Raw genomic sequence first — 21582 nt, forward strand, 5'->3', positions numbered from 1 at the left:
CAATGCAGGGTGTTTTTTGGTTCCATATGAACTTTAAAGCCGTTTTTTTCCAATTCTATGAAGGAAGTCATTGGTAGCTTAATGGGGATGGCACTGAATCTATAAATTACCTTGGGCAGTATGGCCATTTTCACAATATTGATTCTTCCTATCTGTGAGCATGGAATGTTCTTCCATTTGTTTGTGTCCTCTTTTATTTCACTGAGCAGTAGTTTGTAGTTCTCCTTGAAGAGGTCCTTTACATCCCTTGTAAGTTGGATTCCTGGGTATTTTATTCTCTTTGAAGCCATTGTGAATGGGAGTTCATTCATGATTTGGCTCTCTGTTTGTCTGTTACTGGTGTATAAGAATGCTTGTGATTTTTGCACATTAATTTTGTATCCTGAGACTTTGCTGAAGTTGCTTATCAGCCTAAGGAGATTTTGGGCTGAGACAATGGGGTTTTCCAAATATACAGTCATGTCATCTGCAAACAGGGACAATTTGACTTCTTGTTTTCCTAACCGAATACCCTTTATTTCTTTCTCTTGCATACTTTCCCTAGCCAGAACTTCCAACACTATGTTGAATAGGAGTGGTGAGAGAGGGCATCCCTGTCTTCTGCCAGTTTTCAAAAGGAATGCTTCCAGTTTTTGCCCATTCAGTATGATATTGGCTGTGGGTTTGTCATAAATAGCTCTTATTATTTTGAGATACGTTCCATCAATACCGAATTTATTGAGAGTTTTTAGCATGAAGGGCTGTTGAATTTTGTCAAAGGCCTTTTCTGCATCTATTGAGATAATCATGTGGTTTTTGTCTTTGGTTCTGTTTATATGCTGGATTATGTTTATTGATTTGGGTATATTGAACCAGCCTTGCATCGCAGGGATGAAGCCCACTTGATCATGGTGAATAAGCTTTTTGATGTGCTGCTGAATTCAGTTTGCCAGTATTTTATTGAGGATTTTTGCATCGATGTTCATCAGGGATATTGGTCTAAAATTCTCTTTTTTTGTTGTATCTCTGTCAGGCTTTGGTATCAGGATAATGTTGGCCTCGTAAAATGAGTTAGGGAGGATTCTCTCTTTTTCTATTGATTGGAATAGTTTCAGAAGGAATGGTACCAACTCCTCCTTGTACGTCTGGTAGAATTCGGCTGTGAATCCGTCTGGTCCTGGACTTTTTTGGTTGGTAGGCTATTAATTATTGCCTCAATTTCAGAGCCTGCTATTGGTCTATTCAGGGATTCAACTTCTTCCTGGTTTAGTCTTGGGAGAGCGTAAGTGTCCAGGAAAGTATCCATTTCTTCTAGGTTTTCTAGTTTATTTGCATAGAGGTGTTTATAGTATTCTCTGATGGTAGTTTGTATTTTTGTGGGGTCGATGGTAATATCCCCTTTATCATTTTTTATTGTGTCTATTTGATTCTTCTCTCTTTTCTTCTTTATTAGTCTTGCTAGTGGTCTATCAATTTTGTTGATCTTTTCAGAAAACCAGCTCCTGGATTCACTGATTTTTTGGAGGGTTTTTTGTGTCTCTATCACCTTCAGTTCTGCTCTGATCTTAGTTATTTCTTGCCTTCTGCTACCTTTTGAATGTGTTTGCTCTTGCTTCTCTAGTTCTTTTAATTGTGATGTTAGGGTGTCAATTTTAGATCTTTCCTGCTTTCTCTTGTGGGCATTTAGTGCTATAAATTTCCCTCTACACACTGCTTTAAATGTGTCCCAGAGATTCTGGTATGTAGTATCTTTGTTCTCATTGGTTTCAAAGAACATCTTTATTTCTGCCTTCATTTCATTATGTACCCAGTAGTCATTCAGGAGCAGGTTGTTCAGTTTCCATGTAGTTGAGTGGTTTTGATTGAGTTTCTTAGTCCTGAGTTCTAGTCTAATTGCACTGTGGTCTGAGAGACAGTTTGTTATAATTTCTGTTCTTTTGCATTTGCTGAGGAGTGCTTTACTTCCAACTATGTGGTCAATTTTGGAATAAGTGCGATGTGGTGCTGAGAAGAATGTATATTCTGTTGATTTGGGGTGGAGAGTTCTATCGATGTCTATTAGGTCCACTTGGTGCAGAGGTGAGTTCAATTCCTGGATATCCTTGTTAACTTTCTGTCTCGTTGATCTGTCTAATGTTGACAGTGGGGTGTTAAAGTCTCCCATTATTATTGTATGGGAGTCTAAGTCTCTTTGTAAGTCTCTAAGGACTTGCTTTATGAATCTGGGTGCTCCTGTATTGGGTGCATATATATTTAGGATAGTTAGCTCTTCCTGATGAATTGATCCCTTTACCATTAAGTAATGGCCTTCTTTGTCTCTTTTGATCTTTGATGGTTTAAAGTCTGTTTTATCAGAGACTAGGATTGCAACCCCTGCTTTTTTTTTTATTTTCCATTTGCTTGATAAATCTTCCTCCATCCCTTTATTTTGAGACTATGTGTGTCTCTGCATGTGAGATGGGTCTTCTGAATACAGCAAACTGATGGGTCTTGACTCTTTATCCAATTTGCCAGTCTGTGTCTTTTAATTGGACCATTTAGTCCGTTTACATTTAAAGTTAATATTATTATGTGTGAACTTGATCCTGTCATTATGATATTAGCTGGTTATTTTGCTCGCTAGTTGATGCAGTTTCTTCCTAGCATCAATGGACTTTACATTTTGACATGTTTTTGCAATGGCTGGTATCTGTTGTTCCTTTCCATGTTTAGTGCTTCCTTCAGGATCTCTTGTAGGGCAGGCCTGGTGGTGACAAAATCTCTAAGCATTTGCTTATCTGTAAAGGATTTTATTTCTCCTTCACTTATGAAACTTAGTTTGGCTGGATATGAAATTCTGGGTTTAAAATTCTTTTCTTTAAGAATGTTGAATATTGGCCCCCACTCTCTTCTGGCTTGGAGAGTTTCTGCTGAGAGATCTGCTGTTAGTCTGATGGGCTTCCCTTTGTGTGTAACCTGACCTTTCTCTCTGGCTGCCCTTAAGATTTTTTCCTTCATTTCAACTTTGGTGAATCTGACAATTATGTGTCTTGGAGTTGCTCTTCTCGAGGAGTATCTTTGTGGCATTCTCTGTATTTCCTGAATTTGAATGTTGGCCTGTCGTACCAGGTTGGGGAAGTTCTCCTGGATGATATCCTGCAGAGTGTTTTCCAACTTGGTTCCATTTTCCCTGTCACTTTCAGACACACCAATCAGACATAGATTTGGTCTTTTCACATAATCCCATACTTCTTGGAGACTTTGTTCATTTCTTTTTACCCTTTTTTCTCCACACTTCTCTTCTTGCTTCCTTTCATTCATTTGATCTTCAATCGCTGATACCCTTTCTTCCAGTTGATCGAGTTGGTTACTGAAGCTTGTGCATTTGTCAGATAGTTCTTGTGTTATGGTTTTCATCTCTATCAGTTCTTTTAAGGTCTTCTCTGCATTGATTATTCTAGTTATCCATTCATCCATTCTTTTTTCAAGGTTTTTAGTTTCTTTGCACTGGTTACCTAGTTCCTCCTTTAGCTCTGAGAAGTTTGATTGACTGAAGTCTTCTTCTCTCAACTCATCAAAGTCATTCTCCGTCCAGCTTTGTTCCATTGCTGGCGATGAGCTGCGTTCCTTTGGAGGGGGAGATGCGCTCTAATTTTTTGAATTTCCAGCTTTTCTGCACTGCTTTTTCCCCATCTTTGTGATTTTATCTGCCTTTGGTCTTTGATGATGGTGATGTACTGATGGGGTTTTGGTGTGGGTGTCCTTTCTGTTTGTTAGTTTTCCTTCTAACAGTCAGAACCCTCAGCTGTAGATCTGTTGGAGTTTGCTTGAGGTCCACTCCAGACCCTGTTTGCCTGGGTATCGGCAGCGGAGGCTGCAGAAGATAGACTATTGCTGAACAGTGAGTGTTGCTGTCTGATTCTTGCTCTGGAAGCTTCGTCTCGGGGTGTACCTGCCATGTGAGGTGTGAGGTGTCAGTCTGCACCTAGTAGGGGATGTCTCCCAGTTAGGCTACTCAGGGGTCAGGGACCCACTTGAGCAGGCAGTCTGTCCATTCTCAGATCTCAACCTGCATGCTGGGAGATCCACTGCTCTCTTCAAAGCTATCAGACAGGGGCATTTACCTCTGCCGAGGTTTCTGCTGCTTTTTGTTTAGGTATGCCCTGTCCCCAGAGGAGGAGTCTACAGAGGCAGGCCGGCCTCCTTGAGTTGCGGTGGGCTCCACCCAATTCGAGCTTCCCAGTGGCTTTGTTTACCTACTTAAGCCTCAGCAATGGCAGGCGCCCCTCCCCCAGCCTCACTGCCACCTTGCAATTAGATCTCAGACTGCTGTGCTAGCAATGAGGGAGGCTCCACGGCCATGGGACCCTCTGGGCCAGGTGTGGGATATAATCTCCTGGTGTGCCATTTGCTAAGACCCTTGGTAAAGCACAGTATTAGGGTGGGAGTTACCCGATTTTCCAGGTGTTGTATGTCTCAGTTTCCCTTGGCTAGGAAAAGGAATTCCCTTCCCCTTTGAGCTTCCCAGGTGAGGTGATGCCTTGCTCTGCTTCAGCTCTCACTGGTTGGGCTGCACCAGCTGACCAGCACTGATTGTCCGGCACTCCCCAGTGAGATGAACCTGGTACCTCAGTTGAAAATGCAGAAATCACCCATCTTCTGTATCACTCACGCTGGGAGCTGGAGGCTGGAGCTGTTCCTATTCGGCCATCTTGGGTGCACCCCCCCTTACCATTTTTCAAATGGGGAAACTGAAGCACACATTCACATAGCCAGTAACAAAATGTTGCTCAAGTTCACATCATTAGTCATAAAAAGTATACTTAAATCAATATTGCAAGTGCATGTGCAAAATAGTTTGTTAATTTCAAAGAATAAATGTCATTCACATTCTAAAATATTTGTTAAGCATTGCAGGTAATCTACTCAAGAATTACGTGCCTGAATTTAGAAATTCCATATGTTTTCTGCTTTTGATAATTGTGTGACTTAAAAGAGCAGAATAATTAGTTCCTAAGAAATAAAAATCCTTCAAGCAACAATAAATGTCTGACACTCAATAATTAATGGAGTGAAGAGGTTGATGGGGTGGAAAGAGATCCTCACTGTGCAATGGAGCCCCCCTCATTATTTTTGAATATTTTGAATAGTTTGAAGCTGATATGTTTCATTTGATCTTTTAGTGCTACAAAGACTTCCCTGCTGCTCAGGGTTGTTGAAAAACAGAGCGCTCAGCATTCCTGTCTATAAAAAAAAAAATCTACGGATTTATTTCATAAATACTGTATTTCATTGATTGTAAGATGCCTTTTTCTTACATGTAGCATCTAGAAATCGGGAAATGGTATCATTGTGGCATATTCATGTTTCATCATATTAGTTTAGTGATGGCGTATTAGATTAGGGGATGTATGCTGTTTTTTGAGTGCCCGTCATATTCAGGCACCATCCAGATCCTCGGGGTGTCTGAGACAGACTAGCATGCAGGAAGTGTATTACGTAGTGCTTCGGGGGTTCACACCTGTGGAAGGCAGGCAGAGGGGACAGGATTGGTTGGAGAGAGAAGTAGGACCGGGGTCCATCTCAACAAAGGCCTTAGGTGGGCCTGTGAGAACTCTGAGGCTGGCAAAGGGTGAGAGGACGCAGCATGTTTCCCACGGCTTCAACCCGCCATGGAGGTGAGCTGCCTGGGAGGAGCGCTTGACCCTGACGGAGGCAGTGCCCTTCAGATGAGGCAGCCCTTGAAGAGGGCTCCCCTGCCCCCAAGAGATGTTTCTGTCCCTACACTTCTGGCAGCTGGGGGCTGAATCCTTAAACCTGAAGAAGTTTCTGAGTGACACACTGCAGCCTCCACAACCGCCGAAAATAAAAGAGACTCACATTCACGAGGAGACATGGAGGAGGGGGTGATCAGGGCTGCCTTCCTGCCCTATAGATCAAGTGGCAACTGTGGTTGCAGGAGGAGTTGCTCTGAGAGCAGAACTGGTCATTAATGTGATGGAAACAGAAGCATAGCCACTCTTGCTCAGTGGTGATTCTCTGTTCTTTTTTTTTTTTTTTTTTCCTTTACATTTTAGGCTCCTGATGGCCTTGGACTGGTCCCAATTAAATCTTCAGAAGTTCAAATCAAGCAGAGTTATTCCTTCTTCAATCTGCAGGTCAGACCTGTCACATAGAATTAATTAATTGAGTTTCTTATTAAGTAAACAAGATATTCTTGAATTTGAATTGCAGTGTTTTATATAGTTTTGCTTTATGGTAGATTACACTGTGTGGCACACTCTGCTGCTATTGGATGACATATGGGAGGTACACCAGATTCTTTTCTCATAGTGTGGCTTATGCAAACCAGGATTTCTACTCTGTGGATATACCTATATCGTGCATATATTAAGCTATCTGAACTACATATATTAGAAACTTCAAGAAAAAATAAAAGATAAGTGAGAAAAAATTAGTCAGCCTTTCTTGAGACATATGACCACTTCTGTTTTTGAAAATGAAAATATTTTGGTGTACTTCTACACTTAAGCCATGTAGTATGGTTGAGTAATCATGAACACTCATGTGTGCTGAAACCCAGATCAGGGCTCAGGATTCTCACTAAAGTCCATCCAGACTGGTTCAAACTAACAATAGCCACAATCCAATGACTGTAACATGGTTCTTGTCTTACTTTTACCACCAGGAAGCTCGGAAATGCTGTTATTGAGAAGTAGATCTCACCAAATGGTAACAGGTTTTTAAGGATTTTCAGTCTTCTTTCACCTTCAGGTTCCTCAACTGTACAAAATTAAGAGATATCAGCCATTCTCTGTCCACAAGTCTTCAACAAGTTACAGACCTCAAAAGCTTGCCCGAGCCCTAAAGCAAGGAGCTGAGGTAACACACCCCCACCTTCCAGAATCTCTCTCATCTTTTCCCTCTTATCCTGACATCAAAACTAACGTGCTGCCCTTGGTCCTTGTTAGGATGAAGTCACCACAATCGTAGCCCTTCCGAAACAAGACTCCACAACCCAGCTCTCTGGCAAGACATCAATCTTGAGCATGAAACCACCTGAGGCCTTAGCCATGTCTCTGGATTATGATCCTCTGTATATTTTTGTAAGTGGCAACTGGCAGAAGCCTTGTTTTCTGTGTTCCTTTATTTCAGCAATTACTCTATAGGAAAAAGAACATTCATAGGGAATATTTTTTCCCTTTGGAATTTCAAGTGTTAAACAATATCTGACCTTTAAAATTGCTTGCCAGCCTTTGTTTTTTGGAGAATATCAATGATTCCATCTTTTAGCAATTCCTGCCTTTTTAATGAAAATAATTTTATGATCTTTTCTAAATATCTATAATATGTAAATATAGGCCAAAGAAGAAATTAAAAAAGAAATTAGAAAGTACTTTTAAGTGAATGAAAATGAAAACAAAAAATCTGTGGGAAATTTATAGCACTACACACCTACATTGGAAAAGAAGAAAAGTTTCAAGTTAATGTCCTAAGCTACCCCTTTAAGAAACTAGAAAAAGGAGGGCAGATGAAACCAAACTAAGCAGAAAAAAGAAATAATAAAAGTCAAATTGACAATTAATGAAATAGGCCGGGCACAGTGACTCACGCCTGTAATCCCAACACTTTAGGAGACCAAGCCAGCAGATCACTTGAGGTCAGGAGTTTGAGACCAGCCTGGCCAACATGGCAAAACCCTGTCTCTACTAAAAGTACAAAGAAATTAGCCAAACATGGTGGCCCCTGCCTATAATCCCAGCTACTCAGGAGGCTGAGGCAGGAGAATTGCTTGAACCCAGGAGGAGGAAGTTGCAGTGAGCTGAGATCACGCCACTGCACTCCAGCCTGGGCAACAGAGCAAGACTGCATCTCAAAAGAAAATCAAATGAAATAGAAAGCAGAAAAACAATAGAGAAAAACTGATTCTTTGAGAAGGTCAATAAAATTGATAAACCTGTAACCTAACTGATCAGGAAAAAAGGCAAAAGGCACAAATTACCAATGTCAGGAATGAGAAAGGTGACATCACTACATATTCTACAGATTTTAAAAAGATAAGAAGTTAATATTATGAAGAACTTGATGCCAGTAAATTTGATGACTTAAGTTAAATGTGCAAATTCATTAAAAGGTACAAACTGTAAAATCTTATTTAAGAGGAGATAAATAGCCAAATTAGCTTTTCTTTTTCTTTTTTTTTTTTGAGATGAGTCTCGCTCTGTTCCCCAGGCTGGAGTGCAGTGATGTAATCTCGGCAAGCTCCGCCTCCCAGGTTCACACCATTCTCCTGCCTCAGCCTCCCAAGCAGCTGGGACTACAGGTGCCCGCCACCATGCCCAGCTAATTTTCTGTATTTTTAGTAGAGACGGGGTTTCACCATGTTGGCCAGCATGGTCTTGATCTCCTGACCTCGTGATCTGCCCACCTCGGCCTCCCAAAGTGCTGGGATTACAGGCGTGAGCCACCGCGCTCAGCAAAGTAGCTTTATATCTGTTAAAGAAATTGAATTTTTGGTTGAAAACTTTCCCACAAAGAAACCTCCAGGCCCAGATGCCTTCACTATGGAATTCTGCCAAGTATTTAAGGAAGGAATAATACAAAATCTACACAAACTCTTCCAGAAAATGGAAGAGAAGAGACTAATTCCCAAATCATTCTAGAGGCTAGTATTACTCTGATACCAAAGCCAGACAGAGATATTACAGGAAACAAAAGAAAAGATTAATATCCTTCATGAACGTAGATGAAAATATTTTTAACAAAATTTTAATAAATCAAGTTAATTGCTTTATAAAATGGATAATGTATCATAACCAAATAGGGGCTTGAATCAGGAATACAAGATTAATTTAACATTAAAAACTCACTGTAGTTTACATGTAGCACTCTAAAAAGGAAAAACATCTCAATAGTAACAGAAAAATTATATAACATCCATTCCTGATGAACACTATCAGCAAGTGCGGGATAGAAGGGAACTTTCTCAACCAAATAATGGTCATCTATTTAAAACCTAGAGCCAACATCAAACTGAGTGGTAAATGACTGAATGCCTTCCTCCTAAGATCAAGAATAAGGCAAGGATGTCTGCTCTCACTAATTCTATTCAGGATTATAAGTATAACCAATGTAACAAGACAAGAAAAATAAATAAAAGGCAGCCAGATTTGAAAAGAAGATATAAAACCATCTATATTTACAAAAAAAAAAAAAGATTGTCTATCAAGAAAATACTTAAACTAATAAGGAAATTTAACAAGATTGCAGGATGTGGAATCACCATATAAAAATCAATCATATTTCTGTATACTAGCAACAGACGTTATGAAGCTTAAGTTTCAAAAGCCATATCATTTAACAATAGCATCAAAACATGTGAAATAATTAGAGATAAATATGACAAACATGTATAAGATCAGTACACTGAAAATTATAAAACATTACTGAGAGAATTCAAAGAAAACCTAAATAAATGGAGAAATAAACAGATTAATGGAACAGAATAGAGGATCCAGAAATATATTCATTCATACATTATTGTCAATTGATTTTTGACAAAAGTCAGAGATAATTCATCAGAGAAAAGATAACCTTTCAACAAATTGTGCTAGAACATTTGGATATCTATTTACCAAAAATAAAAACAAAAATTTCAATTAGTATCTCACACCATCTACATAAATGAATACAACATGGATCATAGACCTAAACAGAAAACCTGAAACTGTAAAACTACTAGAAAACACATAGAAAATCTTTGTGATCTTCCAATTAGACAAAGATTTCTTAGATAAAACACCAAAAAACCACAATCCATAAATGAAAAAAATGGATTAATTGGACTTTGTCCAAATTAAGAATTTCTGTTAATGTTAAGAAAATAAAAATATAAATCACATACTTGGAGAAAATATTTGGAAATCATATATCTGATAAGAACTTGTATCCAGAATATATAAAGAACTGTCAAAATTCACAAAGGAAACAGTCAACAGAATGAAAAAGTGACCTACAGGATAAATATATAGTCAGCAAACTATATATTTGATAAGGAGTTAATACCCAAAATATATAAGAAACTTCTACAACTCAATAGTAAAAAAAAAAAAAACTGGCCAGGCACAGTGGCTCAACGCCTGTAATCCCAGCACTCTGGGAGGCCGAGGCGGGTGGATCACAAGGTTATGAGATTGAGACCATCCTGGCTAACACGGTGAAAGCCCGTCTCTACTAAAAATGCAAAAATTAACCGGGCATGGTGGCGGGCGCCTATAGTCCCAGCTACTCGGGAGGCTGAGGCAGGAGAATGGCGTGAATCCTGGAGGTGGAGCTTGCAGTGAGCCGAGATCACGCCACTGCACTCCAGCCTGGGTGACAGAGTGAGACTCCGTCTCAAAAAAAAAAAAACCAAAAAACTAATAACTCAATTTAAATACTGGGTTAAAACTTGAATAGACATTTCTCCAAAGAAGACTTATAAATGGCCAACAGCTATATGAAAAAACTGCTCACCACTAATCATCAGAAAAAAATCAAAACCATAATGAGATTACCTAACATCTGTTAAGAAGGCTATTACCAAAAAAATAAAACACAGTAAGTGTTAAGGAAGATGTAGAGAAATTGGAATCCTTACACACTGCTGGTAGAAATCCAAAATGGTACATCCACTGTAGAAAATAGTATGGAGGTTCCTCAAAAAATTAAATATAGAAATGCCATATGATCCAGCAATCAGCTGGGTGTGGTGGCACATGCCTATAGTCCTAGCTACTTGGGAGGCTGAGGCAGGAGGACCCCTTGAGCCCAGGAGTTCAAGCCTGCAGTGAACTGTGATTTCACCACTGCACTCCTGCCTGGGCAACAGAGTGAGACTCTGTCTCAAATAATAATAATAATAACAGTAATAATAATAATGTGAGCCAACAATCCTACTTCTGGATATGTTTCCAGAAGTATTAAAATCAGGGCTAGGCATGGTGGTTCATGCCTGTACTCTCAACACTTGGGAGGATAAGGCAGGAGGATCACTTGAGCCCAGGAGTTTGAGACCAGCCTAGGCAACATAACAAGACCCTATTTCTACGAAAAAATTAGCCAGGTGTGATGGCAGAAGCCTGTAGTCCCAGCTATTTGGGAGGCTGAGGTGAGAGGATCGTTTGAGCCCAGGAGGTCAAGGTTGCAGTGAACCGTGATGGTGCCACTGCATTCCAGCCTGGGTGACAGAACAAGACCCTGTTTCAAAAAATAAAGAGAGAGAAAAAAATCAGGATATCAAAGAGATACTAACACTCCTGTGTTCATTGCAGCACTATTCACAATAGCTAAGATGTGAAAACAATCTAAAAATCTATCAACAGATGAATGGAATAAAAAAAGTGGCATATTCAGACAGTGGAATACTATTCAGCCTTTGAAAAAGAAGGAAATTCTGTAATACGCAACAGCATTGATAAACCTTGAGGACATTATGCTAAGCTAAATAAGCCAGTCACAGAAAGACAAATATGAGATTTTGATAATAGCCAGATTGACAGAATCAAAGAGTGAATGGTGGTTATCAGAGGCTGAGAGAGGGGAAAATGGGGAGTTACCAGGCAACAGCATAAAGTTGCAGTCAAGAAAGATAAATCCGCTCTCACAATCTGCAGTACAACATCGCACTTAGAGCCAATAATGCACATTTAAAAATTTGTTAAAAGGATAGTTCTCATGCTAAGTGTTGTTACCACAATATAATAAATACTTTTTAAAAAAATTATCAGAACTCAATAATAAGAAAGCAAACAATCCAACTTTTAAATGGGCAAAAGATTTGAACAGATTCTTCACCGAAAGAAGATATACAGGTGGCAAATACGCACATAAAAAGATGCACAGAATAATGCATCATTAACAACGCAAATTTAAAACGGCAATGAGCTCTCTCTGTTAGAACACCTACAATTTGAAAAACTGCTGGTGGGAATGTAAAATGGTACAGTAGTTTGGAAAACTGTTTGGCAGTTTCTTACAAAGTTAGTAGTTAACATACACCTACCGTATGTCCAACCATTCCATTCCGAGCTATTCACCCAAGATAAATGGAAGCATTAAACTTGTGCAAGAATATTCATAGCAGATTTATGTGCTCCCCAAACTGGAAAATAAGTGTCCATTAGCAGGTTAACAGATAAACAAATTGTGGCATAACCATACAGTTGAATACTCTTCAGTAATAGAAATGAATGAGCTCTTCATGTATATAAAAATGTGGATGATTCTCAAAGTAATTATCTTGGGTAAAAGGAATCAGACAAAAAAGATTACATGCTGTTTTGTTCAATTTAGATAAAAGTCTAGAATATCTAAAGTAATCTACAGAGACAGAAAGATTGGTGGCCGCCTGTGGATGGGTTGGGTGCATAGGTGTGGAGGGGCAGGAAGTGAGGATGGGGGAATGATGAAGGGCATGAAATAACTCTTGGGGGTGATGGAAATGTTCATTATGTTTATGACAGCAGTGGTTTTGCAGGTGGAACAAGTGTTAAAACATATCAAACTATGTAATTTATTTATTTATTTTTTGTTGTTGTTGTTGTTGTTGAGATGGAGTCTCGCTCTGTCGCCCAGGCTGGAGTGCAGTGGCCAGATCTCAGCTCACTGCAAGCTCTGCCTCCCGGGTTTACGCCATTCTCCTGCCTCAGCCTATCGAGTAGCTGGGACTACAGGCGCCCGCCACCTCACCCGGCTAGTTTTTTTGCATTTTTTAGTAGAGACGGGGTTTCACCGTGTTAGCCAGGATGGTCTCGATCTCCTGACCTCGTGATCTGCCCATCTGGGCCTCCCAAAGTGCTGGGATTACAGGTGTGAGCCACCGCGCCCGGCCTCAAACTATGTAATTTAAATATGTGTCATTTATTGTACATCAACCATATATCAGTACAGCAGTAAAAGTAAGAATTAGGAGACCTAAGGAAAGAAAAGAAACACTGTAGTGGTTACAACTGGTGAAGCATGATAGTGAAGTCTTGGGCTGATCTCTGGGCATTCAGCCTGGAGGAGGGAGGGTAAAGGGCTCTGAGAAAGAGTGTCTAGGAAAGGGTAGGCTCCAAGCACTAACAGTGCAACTGAGAGTCTAGAACACGCAAGGATTGTATGAAGGCACATCAAGAAAAGAAGAAGCAATTATAATCTACAAGGGGGGAAATCAACTGAATATCCATATGTGCTCAACATAGGAAACCAAACTAAAATTTGACATGATTTTTAAGAGCTGATGGAAACTCTAAAACTATAATACATTTGGCCGTGATATCAGAACTCTTCTTTAATGGTGGCCCACAGGTCATGATATTGAACCTTTAGCCAAAATATAAATAAGTAAATAAGCCAAACCCGCAATCCAAGCCTCGACTTGGCCTGGCAGAGAAACATATTTACATAGTTGAGAGAAAGTAAATGCTACTTATTAGTTTTCACCTTTTAGAGACAGCCTATGAGCAAAGCATGAGGGTCTGGCTGTAGTTCTGGAAGGCAAATGTTAAGGATCTCAACAATATCAAAGGCAAATTGCAAAAGCAAGAAAATAAGGTACAGGAAAGCAGAAGAATGATGTTTTCATTTCACCTGAAGGGGAGTTGAAATACTCAGCTAAAGATGATGAACAAGAAATAGGGGTATGTGTGTATCATTTCAAGTCACAATGGTGACCAACAGCAGAATAAGGTAACCTTCAAAACAGGAAAGGAGAAGTTTGGAAGGGGCATTTGTGTACATAAGCAAAGTCCTTGTCTTGCATAGTAATGAGTCAGTAGATACTGCCTGAGGTTGACAATCAAGAAATGGAAGAATAAGCATGATGTTTAGAGTTAGGGTGGTGACCACCAGAGTCACAAAAGCCAGAAATATGGGAAAGAAGCAGCCTCTGGGATGTGGGCCTGGTAACAGGAAGGGCCAGCGGAAGACCACTGCTTTTCCTCACAAATCCTTGCAGCCGAGGTGAGTTGCTACCATATGCATGCGTTAGTTTAGGAAAATTAAAAGCATCATGGGGTGACCACTCAGACCAGTTACGCTGGTAGCAATGGGGATCTGAAGGATGACAACTACAGGAGATGGTGCCATTGCCATTTCCAAAAAGACTGCATTCCTGACGCTTGGCCCAAGGCAGAGAGAGCCAGCCACATGGCAGCTTCACATGTCCTCAGTCAACCAGGGTAGAAGACATTCCTGAAGGCCACACAGGTCATTTCCCCTCCCCTGGTGTTTATACCTTTACCCTCACACTATCCCCATAGGGTGGGCCCAGCCCCACTCCCCATCACACTGCCTCCCTAAATCCCACCTCAACCACAACCACAAGTGCTGACCAAGGTGTACACTTTTTTCCACATTACTTTGGGCATCTCAGACCCCCGCAGTGGTCATCGTTGCCTCTCTGCCATCCCCACTCCTTTATATGCAGGAGTTCAGTCCAGAGCCCTCCCTACCTTTGCCCCAGGCCCTCATTCTGGCCCTCAAGTGGCTCGGCAGCCTCTGCACTTTTCCAGCCTTCTTGACTCACCACCGCCGGGCCCTCCCCCACCTTGCATCTGGGTGCTGGAATGCGTTCAGGTCTAGCTGCATGTCATTTAAGTTTGAGGGGACATTTGTTTCTTGGCAGTGAGATTGAGTTTCCATAGGCTAAGTGGTTTTGTGGGGGTTTTTTAACTTGTTTAAAAAACTCAGACAAACAACAGATTCTCAGTGTAGTGGTTCTTAAACATCAAACATCTGAAATTAAACAGCTGGCAGGGGCGCTATGTTGCTGTTTGGGACAAGAATAGGGTTCTTATTGTACGAGCCTCTGAGAGAACAGTAAAAGGCTCTATATTTTAGTATTTTGATATAATTGCTCTGTGCCTCCATTAGTTCTGCTGGAAAATTAATAAAAAACAGGATCTCCCTTAAAACCAGATACTACTTCCAAATGGAGCCTTCCTGAATTAAACACATTACCAAAACAATGTTAAATGTTGACATTTCCTGATACATCAAATGTCATCCTCTTTTTTGTCATCTCTTTAAAGTAGCTTTTAAAAGCCTATTTTTGTTTTCAAAACCAGAGCTTATTTGCTTTTGTAAACCAGTTTGCTCATTTAATAACTCCCTAATTCATCAGCATTAGAAACAAATATTCAAAGCTGTTTTAAGCTGTGATTGCAGTTGTACTTGTTTTCATGTGAGTTTAGTAAACCCATATGGTATGTAATGAACCTCTTAAGCCATAAAAGTGATATTTATGAATGACTATGATTTTTTAAATGCTACGGGCTTGAAGACACCTCTGCTCTCCTGCTTCTTTTCCAGAGAAGCTGATGTGGAGTCACAGAGTGCTAGTGCTAGTGGGAGCCACAGACAGCATTAGCTGATGCCTGTCCTATCCCTGGCTTAATGCTCATCATCACTCGCCATCAGAGATAAAACCACAATGAGATACCATCTCACACCAGTTAGAATGGCAATCATTAAAAAGTCAGGAAACAACAGGTGCTGGAGAGGATGTGGAGAAATAGGAATGCTTTTACACTGTTGGTGGGATTGTAAACTAGTTCAACCATTATGGAAAACAGTATGGTGATTCCTCAAGGATCTAGAACTAGAAGTACCATATGACCCAGCCATCCCATTACTGGGTATATACCCAAAGGATTATAAATCATGCTGTTATAAAGACATATGCACACATATGTTCATTGCGGCACTGTTCACAATAGCAGAGACTTGGAATCAACCCAAATGTCCATCAGTGACAGACTGGATTAAGAAAATGTGGCACATATACACCATGGAATACTATGCAGCCATAAAAAAGGATGTTTGTGTCCTTTGTAGGGACATGGATGCAGCTGGAAACCATCATTCTCAGCAAACTATCGCAAGAACAGAAAACCAAACACCGCATGTTCTCACTCATAGGTGGAAACTGAACAATGAGATCACTTGGACTCGGGAAGGGGAACATCACACACCAGGGCCTATCATGGGGAGGGGGGAGGGGGGAGGGATTGCATTGGGAGTTATACCTGATGTAAAGGACGAGTTGATGGGTGCAGCACACCAACATGGCACAAGTATACATATGTAACAAACCTGCATGTTATGCACATGTATCCTAGAACTTAAAAGTATAATGATAATAAAAAAAAATAAAAGAAAAAGAAAAAAAAAAGAAACTGATAAACAAAAAAGAATATTTTTTCCCTGTCTTCGGCAGAATCCCAACCCAGGATTATTTGCTGTAATGCATCCTCTGACCTACGCAGAAACGTCGATAGATTACCATCTATGCTCTCACCCCAAGTACAAATTCACCAAAGAGTCCCACCACGGGTCCAGCATTCCTGTCACCCAAAAACAGTTTCTCCATCACACGGTAATGTCGTCACCAGGCTTACTGGCAGAGTGGCTCTGGGCTGCAGGGAGGAGCAGGGGACGAGGACAGTGTCACAGCTGGAATTGAGACAAAGAAGGTTTGCCGCCACAGCTGCAGAACAAGAATGGTAACACCGCCCCCATACCACCAACCCTAAAGGGGTACAGGTGGAGACCCTGCACTGCCTTGTCCTGACCACACCTGCCTCTTGGGCTGCCTGCTGCCCTTTGTCAACATTCCTTTGGAAGGCTGTACCTAACGTTCATGTGTTTGTATTTCAATCATGTAAAAATGGCCATATGGTATGCGAAAACCCTTGGTCTGACCTCCTCTCTCTTTGACCCCAAGTGTAGAAACCGGAATGGACAAGGTGGTGGTGTGACACATGCAAAGAAGTGGCCCCAAGGAATTACTTCCCCCACAGGGAACCACCTTGACCTGAATATCCCCCGACACCCCTTAAGGATTATCCTCAGGCCCTTCAAACTCAATCAACCCTTAACTCAGATTATGATCTCTCTCCCCACTTCTACCAGCCAAGCCACACCCTCAACTGCCTCCTCTTCCTGTGTCACCTACTTGCCTTTCTGTTTTATGGACTTTGTGCAGTTACCTATGAGATTCTTTCCCTCCTCCCACATTCCCCTCATCTCACCACCCTGGGGGGCCACCAGTGTGCCACTGACACAGCAAACAGATTTGCAGACCTCCCTCTAGTCTAGCCTGTGGCCCACTGCTGCTGCAGTCCACCTTCTCTTTGGAGAACTCTTCCTTAGGCACAAGTTGATCCTGTCATTTCCTGCTCAAAAGCCTTCCGTGGGCCCCACTGCCTGCAGGAGCAGCTCCAAGCTCATCAGCTTGGCCCACAGTGCCCCTGTGACCTGCCTGGCTCTCCAGCCACATTCCCTTCTGTCTCTGTCATGCACCCTGCACTCAGCCCAGCCGGGGGTCTCCTTGCAGCACTTTCCTCCCACGTGGCGTGCATGTGCAGCTCTCCTGCCTGGAGTGCCCCTGGATGAACTGCCATCCTCTCCGAGTGTTGCATTAGCATCACATTCACAACAAACAAAACAGATTCTAAGGCCGCAGCTGCCCTCCATCCCGAGGACAAGTTGCTTGTACAAGTGCCTAATAAAGCAAGGGAAGCAAACCTCACCTTTGTCTCTAATTCTGTGTTGCATTGTTTAATGTGCTTTGCTGAAGCAATTGCCTTTTTGCTTCAGAAAAATCCAAACTGAATGAAATTACAGATTTTGGTACTTAGCCTTTTAAGACTGAAAAAGAGTTGAATAAAACAAAAGTCCTTCTGAAACTTTACTTCACCAAACAGTTGCTTCCCATGTAGCACCCGTGTGCTGACTTTCCTTATAGGACATTATTCCTGGAATAATGCAATGGAAAAGCTTCCAGTCCCTGGTTCTCTCCTGCCTGCCGGACCCCTCCAAGATGGAGACCACAAAGAGGTAAGCACTTCTCATCTGTTTGTTCACAAGTATGTGTGCCCCATGGATTATAGAGGCAATGATCCCCAAGAGTTAAATGCCAATAATATGCCAAACCATATTTTTAAAGCATGAGAGAAGTTTCCTAGTCAGAGAAATTTGATGATGTGTAATTGATTTTCATATTTTGAATTTATCTTAATCGAGATACACTTTTTTGAAAAGTAGTGCCCTAGGTGACAAATTGGCAATGCTTGAGTACAAGTAGACAACCATTCCATATAATTCAACTGACATATTCATGGTCAATCTTTTTAAAATTCATAAATTGCGGCCGGGCGCGGTGGCTCAAGCCTGTAATCCCAGCACTTTGGGAGGCCGAGACGGGTGGATCACGAGGTCAGGAGATCGAGACCATCCTGGCTAACACGGTGAAACCCCGTCTCTACTAAAAATACAAAAAAAAAAAAAACTAGCCGGGCGAGGTGGCGGGCGTCTGTAGTCCCAGCTACTCGGGAGGCTGAGGCAGGAGAATGTCGTAAACCCGGGAGGCGGAGCTTGCAGTGAGCTGAGATCCGGCCACTGCACTCCAGCCTGGGCGACAGAGCGAGACTCTGTCTCAACAAACAAAAAAAAAAAAAAAAAAAAAAAAATTCATAAATTGCTGCCCGGGCAACAGAGAGAGACTCCATCTCAAAACAAAAAAAAAGGGGAAAAATCGTAAATTGCCAAGATTAGCCTTCCTCACTCCCTGTATCCAGTTCCAAAGGATCCACGGCCCTCTTGTGCCACAGGCTGGCATTCACTGTGAGACCATGGCAATCTCCACGCAGAAAACAGCCCTACTCCAAATACACAATGCGTAGATCAGAATATTGTTGAATGATGAAAGAAGAAACTTAGAGTGACTACATTTTTGCTAATTTGCTTATTTAATAGCTCTTCAAAACCGTAAGATATCAAACAAGTAGCCTGGTGCCTTTTCGTTAGACTCTCTCTGGCCAATCGCTCACTCCTGAGCCTTTGGATTTGCTTCTTTAGTCCACTGTCCTTATAAATGCAGCTAAATGAGTAATTGGAGAACAGGCGTGACTAATGTCCCAAAATGATTATCGTCAGCTGTCAAACAAAGTCCCAATCCTCTGATCCAGAATGAGGTCCACCCCAAGGTGGCAGAGCCCTGGCATGGCCCCAAGAGTGGCCAAGAAACCTGAGCTCTGCCACCAGCCAAGATCAGCAGGTGATCTTTACACACACCCCAGCTCCCACTCAGGTAACCTGGATCCTCTGACTCAGAAACTCACCAGGGAGGCTACATGACCCCCAGGAGCCATGTGACCTCAGCCACACCCCTTGGCCAACTCTCTGGGCCCAGTCCTCTTGTCAGTAAGACAAGGGGATTGGACTTGTTGCAAAGGCCCTTCTCAGTGCTGACATTTTAATTTCAGTAAGAGTACCAGAGTTCACCCAATGTGCAGCCGTCCATGTACACTACACATCCACCCACGCCTCCCCAGGTATTTGAGGAGATAGTCGGAATCTGGGTTGTGACCCCAGAACACCGAATTGACTTCCTTCTTTTTTTTTTTTTTTTTTTTTGAGACGGAGTCTCGCTCTGTGGCCCAGGCTGGAGTGCAGTGGCGCGATCTCGGCTCACTGCAAGCTCCGCCTCCCGGGTTTACGCCATTCTCCTGCCTCAGCCTCCCGAGTAGCTGGGACTACAGGCGCCCGCCAACTCGCCCGGCTAGTTTTTTGTATTTTTTAGTAGAGACGGGGTTTCACCGTGTAGACCAGGATGGTCTCGATCTCCTGACCTCGTGATCCACCCGTCTCGGCCTCCCAAAGTGCTGGGATTACAGGCTTGAGCCACCGCGCCCGGCCGACTTCCTTCTTCATCGTCTTCATTGAAGGGCTTCATTGGTAAGCTCTTCCTGAACTAAGCCAAATGCAGCCGTATGTCATGTACGTCATGTACGTCAAGGCTTTCCCATGTGCTGTCCCCTTGGGGTTACTTCCTTAGGGCATCTCTACTCCTCTCCTTTGCCTGAAGATTAGCAGGCAGTAAACAAAAAGCACCCAGCATAGGATTTGAGACATGGCAGGAACTCAAAACTATGTTTCTTTCCAATTATTATACTTCATCCATTCCTCATCCACCCTATTGCCATCTCAAAATCAGCATCCTTGTTCTACGTTTTTAGCATATTTCTAGAATGTCAAATCTCCAGAGCTGGTGGGAACAATGGCATCAAAGAGAGAAGGAAAGCTTTGGCATGGGAGGGACCTGCCTTCATTGTTCGCTGGAGGTATCACCAGCTCTGTCCTTGGGCGAGCTACGTATTAATGAAGCCCTTCGAGCAATAATCTCCTCCTCTCTGAGACAGAGGCAGTGATGGCATCCTCACATTTGTGTGTGTGAGGATAAAAGTGCAATGATCTTGTGAAGCATCTAGCATCATGCCTGGTACATTCTTAGTAACTCTTCTCTCACTTCTACCCTCCTTCACCTCCCACTAAGTGTCGCAGTCACTCCATCACCACCAGATGGCGATGGTCTGTCACCACATTGACAGACTGCCTCATTTTGCTGCGGGGTGAGGATGCTTCAGAACTGACCTCTGCAGTCAGTAAACAGGGTTTGGGGTGCTGTCAGGAGACTGAATAACAAAAATGAAGAATGGTGAGAAGTAGCAACCTGCTGACCATGTCCACCCATTATCAGCATGTGCGGTTCTTAAAAATCAAGAAAAAGCATCCTATTTTCTTTCCAAAGCAATGTCCTTGGAAAAAAATCTCCCAAGGCTGTTCTTTCAACAAGCAGTGAGAATGCAGTTACCTTGGGCTTGAATAACCATGAATTAAACATGAACTCTCCATGAATTAAAGAAAACTCTCCAACCATGAGTTGTTACTTTCAGCTTATGTGCCTGAGTGCTCTGTTGGGCCAGTTTGTTTCAAAATAAACTGCAGTTGCATAACAGCTCATAAAATCAAGAGAGGATTCTGTATCTCCTTAGCGTGGATTTCCACAGGATGTAAGACTCTAAGTCATGTTTTATTTCTGAAAACAGATACAAAATAAGAAGTGTAATTCCTTTTTTAAGTTCTGTCTTAGTTTGTTTGGGCAGCTATAATAAAATACCATAGATGTAATTTATGAACAACTGAAATTTATTTCTGGAGACTGGGAAGTCCAAGATCAAGGCGCCAGTAGACTTGGTGTCTGGTGAGGGCCAGCTTCCTGGTTCAGACATGGTTGTCTTCTCACTGTGTCCAAACATGGCAGAAAGGGGAAGGGAGCTCTCAGTGGCTTTTTTTTTTTTTTTTAAGATGAGATATCACTATCTTCCACGCTGGAGCACAGTGGCATGATCATAGCTCACTCCTGCTTCAAACTCCTGGGCTCAAGTGATTCTCCTCCCTCATCCTCCCAAGTAGCTGGGATTATAGGTGTGCATCACCACGCTCAGTCAATTTTATTTATTTATTGTAGAGATAGAGTTCTGCTGCATCGCCCAGGCTGGTGTTGAACTCCTGGCCTCAAGCAATCCTCCCACCTCAGCCTCCCAAAGTGCTGGGATTACAGAAGTGGAGCCACTACACCCAGCGTCTCAGGCCTCTTTTATAGGCACTAATCCTATTCATGAGGGCTCCATTCTTATGACCTAACCCACCTCCCAAAGGCTCCATCTCCAAATACCATCACATTGGGGGTTAAGTTCTTATTATTTTTAAGGTAAATAGGGATAGGGTCTTGCTATGTTGCCTGGGCTGTTACTCCTG

General features: G+C 42.0%; 1 protein-coding gene across 2 annotated transcripts in view; it reads left to right on the forward strand.

The window, feature by feature from the left end:
* Nucleotides 1-21582, forward strand: part of CFAP221 (cilia and flagella associated protein 221) — a 126533-nt gene that overhangs the window by 90402 nt on the left and 14549 nt on the right. For both annotated transcript variants that reach the window (XM_033231761.1, XM_033231763.1), the window contains exons 17-21: nt 6036-6116; nt 6733-6840; nt 6930-7064; nt 16199-16357; nt 17729-17820. In XM_033231761.1, the coding sequence (XP_033087652.1) occupies nt 6036-6116; nt 6733-6840; nt 6930-7064; nt 16199-16357; nt 17729-17820 (575 nt within the window). The remainder of the gene's footprint in view (nt 1-6035; nt 6117-6732; nt 6841-6929; nt 7065-16198; nt 16358-17728; nt 17821-21582) is intronic.

This window comes from Trachypithecus francoisi, unplaced genomic scaffold (assembly GCF_009764315.1).
Source record: "Trachypithecus francoisi isolate TF-2019V2 unplaced genomic scaffold, Tfra_2.0 Lachesis_group13, whole genome shotgun sequence".
NCBI classification, from domain to species: Eukaryota; Metazoa; Chordata; class Mammalia; order Primates; family Cercopithecidae; genus Trachypithecus; species Trachypithecus francoisi.